General features: G+C 40.8%; 3 protein-coding genes across 3 annotated transcripts; 1 reads left to right on the forward strand and 2 right to left on the reverse strand.

The window, feature by feature from the left end:
* Nucleotides 1–405: 405 nt before the first annotated feature.
* Nucleotides 406–3056, reverse strand: EAF01_004645 (uncharacterized protein; the record flags this gene model as incomplete). The annotated part of the gene is made up of 6 exons (XM_038912899.1): nt 406–1802; nt 1860–1922; nt 2086–2109; nt 2162–2219; nt 2271–2459; nt 2694–3056. The coding sequence occupies 6 exons, from the start codon at nt 3054–3056 to the stop codon at nt 406–408; spliced, it is 2094 nt and encodes a 697-aa protein (XP_038770985.1).
* Nucleotides 3057–4081: 1025 nt separating this feature from the next.
* Nucleotides 4082–6893, forward strand: EAF01_004646 (uncharacterized protein; the record flags this gene model as incomplete). Its single annotated transcript, XM_038912900.1, has 4 exons — nt 4082–4686; nt 4755–5250; nt 5373–5579; nt 5709–6893. 4 exons carry the CDS (start codon nt 4082–4084, stop codon nt 6891–6893), a joined length of 2493 nt encoding a protein of 830 aa, XP_038770986.1.
* Nucleotides 6894–11851: 4958 nt separating this feature from the next.
* EAF01_004647 (uncharacterized protein) lies at nt 11852–12088 on the reverse strand (the record flags this gene model as incomplete). The annotated part of the gene is made up of 1 exon (XM_038912901.1): nt 11852–12088. The coding sequence occupies one exon, from the start codon at nt 12086–12088 to the stop codon at nt 11852–11854; it is 237 nt and encodes a 78-aa protein (XP_038770987.1).
* Between the last annotated feature and the right edge of the window lie 1996 nt (nt 12089–14084).

Consider the following 14084-nt stretch of genomic DNA (forward strand, 5'->3'; position numbering starts at 1 on the left):
ATGAAATTTGATTTCTGTAAGTAGATTCAATAGAAGGCAAGAGTGGTAATGATGAGATGGTATAACAATCAAACATCTAAAAACTAGATGTGCTAAGTACCTAACTTCCTTAGTTCGACAGTTTTCTCTACTCCCAGAACTCCAAGGAAGGTTGAGAGTCCCAAGAGATCAAGTAGAAAAATACAAAATTATAGTTATCCATTGCTACATCATCAGAGAATAGTATTTTCTACCTCGAGCTATGTACAAAAAAGCAATTCTAGCATCTATCTTAAGTTGACAAGAAGTGTAAAGAACAAGCTAACGTAAAAACGTAACCCATTGTGTCATCTCATATCCATCATTTCTCATTCACTTATGATATCCATCATCCACAAAGACAACATATCCACTCATCCCACAACTCTAATTTTCATCCCCAGTCTTCTCTGAAATTCCAACTACAATTGTCTTCATATCCTTAGAAGTGTTGATAATATGAGAATTAGTCTCAGCAGAACTAGACTTTTCTCTCTCCTCTCTAATTGTTTCCAATTGTTGTTGAAGATCATTGCCAAGCTTTGTTTCCATGACAGACTGACTCTCTGTATCAACAAGTCCAGGTTGTACATGTTCAGAATTGCTAGCATCATACAAAGGGAATGGACAGTCTCCTTCGCCATGATATTGATAGATAGATCGTCTTGTAACTTCAAACGGTTTCTTGACTTTGTTAATATTCTTCCATTCCAAAGTTAGACCGGTGAGAATCGTAAGAGCACTTGTGATAATAGCCACAAGAAAAACTTTCATGATAGCCGCGTTATATGCTATTAACAACTCTGGAAGATATTGTGCCGGAATGAGAGCTCGAAGTTCTGTAGCACCCGTGTGTAAGATAAGTGAGGTTGAAAGAGAAGGGATATTGAGAGCCGAGAGATTCTTGACCAATTCATGAGAGAAGATAGCTTGACCAATAGTGACGAAAATCGTATCGCCAAGAGTTTGGAAGAAAGGTATAAGTGCAAGACCAACTGGTATATCACCATCTGGAAGAGATGCTTGAACTGCCAAACTGATCTGTTGTATACCCAAACCAAGACCGGATCCAAAGACAACCGGCCAACTCATCCATTCTTTTGGTCCACTATTAACTTGTAATGTGGTGAGAAGCCCTGCGCCGACTGGTGCGATGATTGATGATACAATTATCATTGGAACATAGTAGCCAATGGATCTTTGGAATATTGCCGCGAAGAAGGTGGCGAAGACCAAAGCTAAGACCAATGGAAGTGTGTGAAGACCAGAATCGAATGCGTCAAGACCCTGGACAGCTTGAAACCAGATTGGAATGTAGTAGACGACAAGATAGAAAGAACATGAATTGAAGAAAGAAAACCACGCCACCGAAGCAACAGATCGTTGCTTGAGAATTCGAATCGGTACTGTTGCATCATCTCCGGTCGTAAATTGGATCGTGACGAAGGATATCAGTAAGATGCCACCCAATATGAATAGGAGGATGGTTCTTGCATCTCCCCACCTGTATTGATTGCCTCCCAATTGTAATGCCAGAAGTACGCAAACAATACCAGTAATGAAGACGAATGTTCCGATGGGATCCATTTTTCGAAGCTTTTGGAGAAAAGTGTCCATATTGTTCCTGGATTTTCCTTTCAAAACGAAGAGTAGAATAAATGCAGCGGCTCCGCCCACTGGCAGGTTGATATAAAAGCACCATCTCCAAGTGACTCTTTCGGTGAGTAAACCTCCGAGTAAAGGTCCACATACAGTGGCAACAGCGAACATACACCATAATAAACCTTCGTTTCCATGTTAGCTTGATGTACTTGAGTTTCCTGGTAGCTGGTATATCTTACTCATGAAAATAGGGCGACGATGAAGTGGCACGGTTTCTTTCAGGACTAATATAGCTCCATTGACTACAAGCAAGATTGAACAGTCAGTGGTTGTTTTGTCATTTAACTTTTCTGGGAGTATAAGAGTGAGAAGACAAGCAGCAAAACTTAATGATGGTGTTTTATGTGCAAGGTTGTTATAGAATCAGAAACAGAGAAACTCAAGTCATGCATCGATTGCACTTACAGATACCCGAAGAACCTAGGCCAGCTTCACTATGTCAGTTCCGAAGATGATATCAGAAGGACAAAGGAAGACTTACCAATTGCTCTACCAACAATAAAAACCTTAGAGTTTGACGCGGATCCACATATAGCAGACTAAAGATCAGTTAAAACAGTGGCAGATCAAGGTGTAGAAGGACCACTTACGCCAGCCTCAAAAAAGACAGCTGCGATCATGAGAACCCATTTATAGTTGTAGAACTTGTAGATTTTCCCAAAAGGTAATTGAGTAGCACAACTTGTCAAGAGATATGCAGATGCATACCATCCGATATCTTCAAGTGTGTTAAACTCAATGGTAATAGCAGGGATAGCAGTACTGAGAATTGTTCGATCCTAAGTTTTGTTAGTATCACTGCATTGCACGTAAATGGAAGAGGAGTTGGAAGTTCGGAGTTGCAGTATGTGGAGATAACAGTCTGCATAATTCGAGAGTTCTTGAAAGATTCTGAGCCAGAGAGCTATTGAGGAAGAAAAGGGACTTGAAATTGGTTGGAAGTAGTAGGAAAACTCAAGGGTAAAATTCGATGAATATGAGATGAACTCACGCGTGCAAAGAAAAGGACTTACAAGAGCTACAATCAGCGTAAGCAGGTAGAGAGATAACATAGTGGCAATCGATTTTCTCCATCCAGGATACTGTTCATCCGCATCGTTGACTCTACTTCCCCAGCGATTGACGCGACCATTGCGATTGGAAGTGGTTGATAATGGAATACCGAAGGAGCTGATCACTGCGGATTCACCCGAATTGTCTGATTCCATCGCAGGACGAACCATCTTGGCCTTTTTCTTGTTAGTAGTTACTTGAGGACACTCTCTCAAGAATTGGATTTCGGAAGCAATTTGAGAAATCGAAGCTGGCAATGAGTCTTGAGCTAGGAAGCTTATAAGATCAAGTCGTTGACCTTGGGGTAATGGACGAGAAAGCATATGAAACACGTACGATGTTTATAAGACTTAGGTCCTGGATGACAGGAGAATAACGACCAATTCGTACTTGTTGAGGCTCGATCTTAATGTTGTGTGTGGGAAGAAATCATGTGGTTTGGCGAGAAAAGGATTGGAAGAACAAAAAGTGAGAACCGAAGGCTGACGGTCTCGCTACTCACCCAAATCTGAAGACGACAAGATTTTATGCAGCCTTATGATTAGAGGAGGGAGATGAGAGAAGCATGGTAACTAGGGAGAGTATCAATATTTAAAGAGTTGCATTGTTATAAGAGCCTGAAGGGATGGATATACACAGCTTGTAGAGAGATCAAAGGGTAATATAGATTTTACAGAAGATGATGAAATTCCGTAGTTTTTCTACCATTCAACAGATGCAAAATAATGTCCTCTTACTTTCACACCAACGTCCTACTGAATGAAGCAATGATAACGAGGTTCACGAGGCTCACAAGTCTCACAAGTCTTTTTTCCTCCTTGTCATCCAATAAGAAAGCTTTAAAAAGGTTGAACAATTAAGGAAAGAACATTGTCGGGACCGAAGAGAGGCCGAACCTCCGACCCCGACACCCGACACCTCAAGAAATTGATCCCAAGAACCAACATATTTAATATACCGGTATACCACCTCTTGTAGCCTTGTGCAATCAATTTATCAATACTGGATACTATCAGATGCAGAATGTTCTTCCTTCTCCCCATGTATATCACTTGATATTACCCAAAAGGGGTTTTTATATGATTTGGAAGACTTCATTTATCCAAAGGCAAAGGGAAGAAAAGTCAGCAAGAAAAGGCTTGATTTATAGCTTGGACCCAAACTCCCGACGGTTCCGAATCTCCGGCCATCAGATACCAATGTGGTAGGTACATACGAGTCAAGGAATTCAACTCCATCGTCAACTCACGACCTCATGACCCCTTCATCACATCAATCATCCTCTCATAGCTATAGGTTCCGGCTACGGTGACTTTGACCTTCATATATTGTATATCTTCATATCATGATGGAATCAACTCCTCAACCTCGGGGTCCGACGATACCAACACCTCCAGCTCAACCAATTCATCAAAAGATAACTCGTGGTCATTCTTGTATTCTCTGTCAACAGAGAAAAGTACGATGCGACCGGCAAAAACCTCAATGTTCCAATTGCGTCAAAGCACATGCTGAATGTATTCCGAGTACACCGGCTGCTCCACGTCGGAGGAGACGGAAGCTTAGCGAATTGGATGTTGCAGCAAGATTAAGGAAATATGAACACCTATTGAGAGTGAATGGAATTCGAATCGAGGAGGACGGTGTTACTGGTGGTGTTGGAAGTGCAAATGCAAGTGGTACTGAAGATGGAAATGCTGATGAATTGATTTCAACTCGACAAGAAAAGACACCCAATCCTAATCCACAAATCCCTCCAATAACCAATAAAGGTAAAGAACCAGTTACCACTACAGCAATCGGGACTGAAAATGATGATAATCAAAATGGTCCACATAAACATCGATGTAATCATGATTCTCATCAATTTCATGAGGATCACTGTGCTCGTGGTTCTAAAGCTGGAAGAGGTCGATTGTACTCTAAACATGGTAACTCGCGTTACATAGAAAAGTGCGTAGCTCTCGTCCAACTTCTTTTGCGTGACTAGATCATTCGAATGCATGGCTAACGAGTTCTAGTACTGTCTGGGAGAATCTCAGCAATGAATTACAAGATCCAAAAGAAGCGTTTCAAGTCTCATCGGAAGAGGATGACAGTAATGACAATCCTCTCTTCCCAGAAGAATCAACTATTCTACTTGGAAACTTGATTAGTTCAAAAAGAAACCTCAGAAGTCTTCATCCACAACCTGTTACAATCTTTAGATTATGGCAAATCTTTTTGACCAATGTCAATCCATTGGTCAAACTTTTTCATGCTCCTACAGTTCAAGAGATGATTTTAGAAGCAACATCAGATATGGATCATATTCCGAAACCTACAGAAGCGTTAATGTTCGTTATATACCTCTTATCCATCGGCTCACTCAAGGATGATGAATGTGAGAGTACATTCAATGAACCAAAATCAATACTTTTATCAAGATATTCTCATGCCACCCAACAAGCTCTTATTAATGTCAAATATATCAAATCTCTCAATTTAACTTCTTTACAAGCTTATTGTTTATTTCTTGTAAGTTATTGTCACTACCCCTTGACTCCTTTTACTCGAAGCGAACGACCTAGACGACCCCACCATCCCTCTCCGACATACTCAAATGACCCTGTACTTCTCAACTGACTTCAAATAAATAGCTTGCAGCTCGTAAGCATTATGATGCTCATGCATTTTGGATCTTGACAGGTTCTGCCGTTCGAATTGGTCAAAGATTAGGTATTCATCGTGACGGATCTTCTCATAGTTTATCTCCTTTCGATACGGAAATGAGAAGAAGAGTTTGGTGGCAGATTGTGTTCCTTGATGGGTTTGCAGCAAAATTATGTGGAGCAGGATATCCCGCCGTAAGTATATACTCGACATTCACCTGCTCTTAGCCGTGCAGGTCTTTTCACTATAAATATACACTTCCTCATTCACTTTGAAATCATTTCCCACCTATGCCTAAGCTTTACTGACTGAATTTTACGTAGTGGCTCGCAAAATTTGACACGAAAGTACCACTGAATGTTAGCGATAGCGATCTCACCCCCGACATGATAGAACCTCCACCCGAGCGTGCAGGTGCAACTGAAATGCTTTTCTGTTGTATTCGATACGAAGTTTCGCAAGCTATACGAAAAGCTAATAGCTTTGGCAATGGGGGACGTGGACATGGACATGGACATGGGTATGGGGGAGGTGGCCATGGTGGACATAAGGACAGCGGTCATCATGGTGGTGGTTATCATGGTGGCGGTCCTTCAGATATTCCTCCTGGTTCAAACGTCATTGCCGAAAAGGATAAGACTATTGATGAATTGGAGGCAAGACTTCAGGAAAAGTACTTACAATACTGTGATCCATCGATACCTTTACATTTACTATCGATATATGTCGCAAAATCTGTCATTTGTACGATGAGATTAATGGCTCACCATCCAAGACAATATCCTGATAAAGGTGCAAGTATGCCACAGAAGGAAAGAGATATGCTTTTTAATGAATCATTGAAGATGCTTGAATATGATGGTCTAGGTCATTCTGAAAAGCTTGTACAAAGATATTTGTGGCATATTCATGTGCATTTCCAATTGGATGCATTCATATACTTGCTCAGCGAACTTCGACGTAGGGAAAGGGGAGAATTAGTTGATAAAGCATGGCAACAAGTCGAACTTGCATATGAGTTTCGTGCAGAAATGCTCAACGATACTAAAAGTACTCTATACTTTGCCTTGGGTAATTTGGTACTCAAAGCTTGGGAGAAAAGAGAAGAAGGTAGTCGTTCACCGGATCAAGTTACCCCGCCAAGATTCATATCAATCCTAAGATCTCAGAGACAGAAACACGATCAAGTTCAAAGATCTATTGAGCAACATGATGATATTTCGGATCCATTCAGAACGGTAAATCATTGGCAAATGCCAGCTACAGCCGAATCTTATGTTAGACAAAAGCCACCTGATTACATACCACCGCCACAACCATCACAACCAGGACCTTCAATGCAAATGCAAATGCCTCAAGAACAACCATGGCTCGCTTCAGATTCTTTCCTCGATACTTCAATGCCTGATATTACTCCTATGGATTGGGAATATTGGCAAACATTATTGGATGGAGATCTTCCTGCTTATACGGGTCAACCTGGTAATAATTATGATCAAAATTGGTAGAGATACATGATATATAGAGCAGGGATCTCGAGTCTTTTTGCGGTTGCATGTATCCTTCATCTTCTCCAGCTTCCTCGTACACATGTCTCTGAATCTCGACGAATCAACGTGAAATATGTACTACACAATGCTGATAGCATTAGTTTACTGCAACGTAACTTACCCAATCTACGGGTTCAATTTCTATCATCCGAAAGAATTGACCCGTGGTGAAGGCTGTAAATCTGCGCATCCTTTCTTCAAGCGGCTCAAAATTTCACACCGTGTAGATGCCCGTCATGAGGCTATGAGGTCCTTCAACCAAACCAGCGCATTCAGAAAGTCATTATGACAGTTATGAAATCCATCCGTGGGATTTGGATATTAAATAAGATGGATGTATCTCGGCTGATTGAATCCGGAACTCTCTCAACGCTTTTCTGGGGCAGTGCTAAACTTTTCACTACTCACAGTCATAATGGCTCCTATAACCCTAAAGACTCGAATGGTTCCTCAAGCGACCATTCTTCCTCGTGTTTCGAAGGAAGTAATACAGATTATGACTCGAAGAGATAGATCTTTTATCTCTCCCATTTTCCTCGCTTAAAGCACTGCTTTTCAACATTTTTGACAGCTCAAGCTGTTATCATCAGATCGATCATATTCCCTGATGCTGTTATGAATACCAGATCGACGACGCTGCAAGTCGGCGTAGCGAAGACGAGGAGTGAGCAGTGGTGCGATTGTGGGGATTGTGTTGGGTTCTATATTGGGGTTTATGGTGTTGTTGATGATAGGGTATATGTGCTGTGTTAGATTTGATGAAGGATCAGGGGTTTGGGTTGAGAGGTATTGGGGAGGTGGGGATGAGCATGGGGATGGAGATGGAATGGTGTATGGGGGTGGAGAGATGGTGGAGAAACACGTGGAGGAATGTGGAAAAGTGGTGCGAGAGGTGGGGTTGGAGAGAAATTGGAGATGAGGTGTGTGTATGGTGATGGTGATTGGGAGGGAGTTAGGAGACCGGATAAAGTGGTTGTGAGGGAAGGGGGGAGAGGGAGAGGAAGGAGAGGGAGGAGGACGAGAAGAGAAAGACAATGGGATAGGAAATGGAAGGATAATAATGATGATTGTTATGATAGGACAAATAATTTGGAAGGCCGGTGGGGAGTTGGAGGGGGGTGGAGAGGAATGGGAGGATGGAGAGATGCTAATAGGGGAATAATTTTGGTGGAAGGGAAGGGAAGGGGGAGATAGGGAGTTGAGATTTGAGATTTGATGTTCGGGATTGAGATGATGGAAATTCAGATGGATGATGAATTGTTTGGATTAGGATTGAAAGATTGTTTTAATAAGCTGGGAGTGTGAGTATGTGTTTTTTTCTATGAATTTTTTGTTGTCAGAGTGTGTATACAGAAGACTAGATATCTACAGATATCTTTCGTTGTCATTTTCATTATTAGAAAAAGGTATGTGCATATCAACGCTTTCGCTCCCTGTGATTGACAGATTTTGTAGATTTCTCACCCGGATTAGTAGTAGTGGATGGAAAGATACTTGTTTGAGTTTGGAAATTCCGGGTTGCCCGTGTAGACGGGGGTAAGGTGTATATAAAAATGTAGTGGTTACTTCTAGGAAGATCTTTCCATGAATTAGTAGAAAAGTGAGGTATAAAAGGTTCATTTATTCTACTGACCTACCAAGAGCATGCAACTCATTATCCACTACTTAAACAAATTGTCTTCTAGAGCAGTTTTTAATTTTCTTTTGCGGGCAGAAGTGTAGTATCTCGGGGTTTGTGATGATTAATCTCTTGTTGTTGTTACTGGTGTAGAATCGCAGGTTTTGTTGTCGATGATTGGATTTTCGTTGTAAAAATCACTTAGATACTCATATTTCGACAACACTACTTGTCTATATCCATCCCATGTTGTTCCATTACTGCTGTAGACAAAGCACTATGCAAGCAAACATTACTCAGAATCTCCAATCATACCCTGGGATATCTCACGGAAACCCTACCCTGCGTTCCATTGTATTCCACATGGCATGAAAATTGCTCGCTCGTGAGCTCGAATACTTAGTCCCTTTATACACTCCAAAGTGAATTGGGTAGATAAATCGTTGGCAGGGTATCTCTATCTCACAAATTTGTACCTAAAGTCAGGTGAATTATAGCTAGGAGAGTATGGCATGAGAATGGCTGGTACCCGCCAGAACTGCTGTATCTCCTAGTCAGGGAGTTCGGAATCACATGATTGAGTATAAATTGATAAATTTTTACGGATAGGGAGGAAGTAGATACAAGAGAAATTGCCAAAGCAAGGAATCAGGGAGCAGTAAGGAAAGGCAGAGGATGATAGATTTCTGATTGTGTAGTTTACTGATCGAGCGGAGGAGTGATTTCTGTAAGTTTGTCCTAGATTTAGCTTACTTTCGTTCAGTGTTTACTGTCAACTCCACAACGTTTTCATCAATAGAAAAACTAATATTGCCGACATTACCTAAAAAACGGGTGAGGAAATCGGAATTAGATCTATCGTATAGTAACCTCCTCTGCTTTGAAGTCTGACCTTCTGTGAACTTGCAGTCTCAGGGCGCATCTTGGGTGGTGTATCCAACGACTAGTTTGATGTTGGATCTCGAATATACTAATGGGTAAGAGGAGTTTATATACCCGAAAATGTTTATCTGGGAAATTGATATTTTGCGTAGAGCCTAAGGTTCAAATTGTGGGCTGATGCAGAGGGAGTAGCATGGTTTAACATGGGATTTGGAAATCGGAGGCAGTTCCGGGAAAGAATTTTGCGCGAGAGAGGTATATAGACTTCTCGCGTCTTGCTTGATTTTCGGTTCGATGTTTTGCAGATACCGGACGTGAGCAATCCAGCGAAGAAACCAGATGGGAGATGTGAGATGCAGTTTGTTGTCTAATTGTGTCTAAGTATTTATCTGTATTCGCTCATGATTTTAGGCGAGATTTAAAAAGTGTAAATACCTAGTTGTTGCTTGTCGTCAATTCTCTTTGAATATTGTCGCTATTTATCAATAATCGGCTGTTATCAATCTCCATATTTATCAAAATAGTGCGAAGAATTTGAAGTCGATAAACTCGCTTGATCATTACTTGTAACATATTATACTTCGGTCTTTTCAATGACCCACTTGCAAATGCCGCTGAAGCTCCTCCATAACGGTCTCAACGTGCAGTTCCGAGGATTTGATTGTGAACGGAGTCATTGAAATGTTCTCTCTTATAGATCTCACAATCGTATTTTCCCTATTCTGCTCTATTCCTGATCGAAACTTCACACTTTTAGTAGAAAAGAAGATTACAGTAGAACCTTCGCCAATTTTTTTAGAAATGCTCTATAACGGCGCAGTTATAGCTCTTAGCTTCCATCAGTGATAGTGAAGACGACCTTTTAATTTGTTAAATGCGCCTCCTTCGTGACCATATATCGAGATAATCCTTAATAGGTGCAATACTCTGGCTTCTTCTACTGAGACATAAAAGACAAGAGGAAAATTCAACAGACTGTGAGCTCGTGGATCTTGCTGCTGTTAAATTAACGCGGTGTTGTCATCATCTCTTAGGACATATCTTCATTGTGGATGATGTAGTTTCACGATTTCTGCCAACTACCGGTCAGAATCGTATTCTGTATGTTGTGTTACCATGGATCACTAGAGCTGTATGATTTAACCTACTACTACCAAAACTCTAGGGCAAATATGGGAAGCAATTAGCGGGGGAGAAATGTATCAATTACCACTGCTTAACCCACAGGTATCTACCACCACGAAGACAGATCAGCATTGATATGAAAAGGAATTTCGAAGTGAACATGATATTCTCCATATACATTATGATACACACTCTTGTTGATGCGATAATGGGCATATTTTTTATACTTGTGAATATAAATCATATTCTCGAATCCCACCGACTTTCGAATCTCTCGACATGCTCTCCCTAGTTGCCGAAACAACAAACCCGAACTTCGAAAAAGATCCCTCTTAAGCGTGAAAGACCTCTCTTAAGCACAGAAGCTTTTGTCGATCATCCACTTGTAAGTAATGTTTGAAACTTGTAATGAGGGTTTATATCTCAATATCTCAAATTTCTTGAGCCAAGTCACAAATGAGCGACTGAAGACTTGAAGCGAATCCAGTAGACAATGAATGTGCAGTTAGTTACTGAAGATGAGGGTTGGACTTCAACTCAAGTGGTATAAAACCCTCTTACTTTGATTCTGTTGACCAGGATAATCTTTCTCATAAGCACAAAATAAGCGACGGAAGGATCAGTTTTGTGACAGAATTGCTGTATCTGTGAGGATCTATAATCAGGCAACATTCATAATAATAGAATCTGGCAATCGTGATGGCCTCATCTTTACCAACGTCTTTATTATTCACTGATGCCTGTGCAACTCTTGTTGTCCTTTACTGCCTCTTGTTGTTACAGCAAGAAGTTTTTTCATCTTGGACACTTATTGCTATCGGCTCACAAGCTCCTTTATTCTCATCATTACACATGAGATACAACCCACAAGCGTGACACCACCAAAAGCTATCTCTAACCCTCGCTCCTCATCGCGTCCATTCTTTGCAATCTGCCAGAAAACTCAGGAAATGGAAACGAATTTTATAAACCTAAAGATTAAGAATTTGATAAAATTATGATAAATGTTGAGTAACTTTATCCCCCGTACAGATTTCCCCTTGCATACTAGAGAGAATAGTATGCACAAAATCCCTTGAACCATTTTGCATACATTGAACAATACTCCATTCAATGTCTTATATCAAACCCAGTAAATCCTAGAGCCACGAGGGCTGATGATTCCAGAGGCGTCACAATGTAGTCATGTGATGATAAACTCACCCCGCGTTTCACGATTACTTCCAACGCGCAACTCTCAACACAATCACTTCTTCATCCATGAAATATGACATGACAGGAAATTCCCTTCTCACATACCACCAAGAACCAAAAGACTTTGAATCGAAACTTCCCCAAAACCTTCCCGACGTGATAATTCTCGACCACTATGAAAGGGGAACTCGGCAACAACCATGACTCTGATATCTTTGGGCCGAACGTCGGCTTTCATCAATGGCTTCAACACTGCACAAAGTGTCCTTCCCGTTGCAAGTACATGGTCCATGACCACAACACAGTCACTTCTGCTAATCAGACCTGGATCCATCGCAAACAGTTTTTGTTATAACTCGCCCGATTCCGTAGACCAGATATGTGATGGCGACTTTTCGACTGAGATAGTGGGTGGTGGTAGTTTGCCAGATTTTCGAACCAATGTCAATCTTACACCAGTCTGCGCTCCTAAAGCTGATGCAAACACAAAGCCACCGGATCCACAACAAACTAAAGCATCGACTTTAGCCCATTCACCAATGAAGTGCCTTTGCAGCAGACCAGTACATACGGTCAATCCACCCGGTTGCTGACAGATGTCAAGTACGTGCCGGATCTTTGGAACCAAGCCGATTGTTGGCATTATCTACATCATCGCTCGAGGTGATAACATGTACTCGATTGAAGGCTTCCATATCGAGTGAGACGACATTAGGTCACAGACAGTGTGCGCTGTGACCACCACCAATTACGGTAAGTTTTAATCTATGCTTCAAAGCCAATTGACTCCAAAGTTGAACATGCTCCATAGTTGTTGGCCTGAAGATCGAAGTAGGTCGATGCAAGAGAGCCTCCCAGCTTTTGACAATTCGGTCTTTCGCAAATGGCACCTGTGATACGAGATCAGGTAACGCATCCGCGTCTCTTTTGATGGATACCATACATTGAGGTGAGCTGAACAACAGATACCCCGGTAGTTTTTCATCATGACAAGCCAAGGCGCGACATGTTTTTCTCCACTTGATTCGTATAGCCATATCCACCTCCACATCCTGCTTGATGAAACCTGCGATGAAGGGGGAGAAGGCATCCAACTAGGCTGCGCAGAAATTATCCGCACCCGCAAGTAATCTGCAGGTAATCCGCCCCACAGGTTACCTACCAAAGGTTCTACCCGTTCCGCAGATTATCTATAAAAACAAATAATTACCCGCTTTATAACAAGTAATTTGTGAATATTTGTAGATAATTCGCAGAGTAAATAATTTGTAGATAATTTGTAAGTATATAGATTATCCACAAATAATTCACAAATATATAAGTAATTATATAATAGATTAATATAAAAATTAATATAAAGTTATAAATAGCTTTAAAAATTAAATAATAATTTACAGATTATTTTTTATCTATAAATTATCTATAAATTATCTATAAATTATCTATTTCACAAATTATTTATAAATATATGGGTATTTATGAATAATTTGTAGATAATTTGTGGATTACCTATCTAGAATTTCGAATTATTTGCTCTATAATGGATAATTTGTGGATTATTTGTAGAGGTTATTATCTACTCTGCGGGTACCTGTTGCGCAGTCTATATCCAATGTCTCATTACTGTTTGCTATATAGATGGTTCCTCTTGGAAAAATAGCCGTACGACAATAAGTCAATTCATCAAGCTCAAGGCACTAGTCGTGATGAAATATCACTACTTTTCCACTTTCTAGGCTTGAAACAAGCGTTCCTAGCGCCTTGTTGATGAATTTTCCCATCAACTTCATTCCATACATGCTATGACAAAAAAAAATGAGATCGAAAGCTTGCCCGTTATCATTAGCACCGGTTTCGATGAACATCTCCGTCGTGACATCCCCCAAAAGAGCCTTTTTCGATTCATAGAGACTAACCATATTGCTTTGGTTGATCCGAGGAATACGCAGAGAGAGCTCGTGAAATATTGAAATAGCTTTATAGTCAATTCCACAAAAGAAAACGCGGAATAGCAAGACCATGCAGCCACATGTTTGCATTTTGCCAATGGAAAGAGATGCATTTCTGGAAATCAGCAATCTATTTGTGAAATCATCAATTCTCTAGAAGCGCTTTTGCGTATCTGTCGGGTGAATTTCTGAGACCTTCGCGGTTTGTATCTTCCCTGATTTAGCACAATAGTGTGCGGATTGTAGCTGAAATCTCATTTGGCAGTCCTTGAGGAATTGAATCATTCGAGCTCTGACTGGACTTTTCAATTCTGGCTAGGTTTTCGAGAAATGAGGAGCTTTAGGATAAGTTTGCCTAGATCGTTGAGAGTATGTCCATTG

The sequence above is a fragment of the Botrytis porri genome (genome assembly GCF_014898465.1).
Source record: "Botrytis porri strain MUCL 3234 chromosome Unknown BPOR_006, whole genome shotgun sequence".
NCBI lineage: Eukaryota > Fungi > Ascomycota > Leotiomycetes > Helotiales > Sclerotiniaceae > Botrytis > Botrytis porri.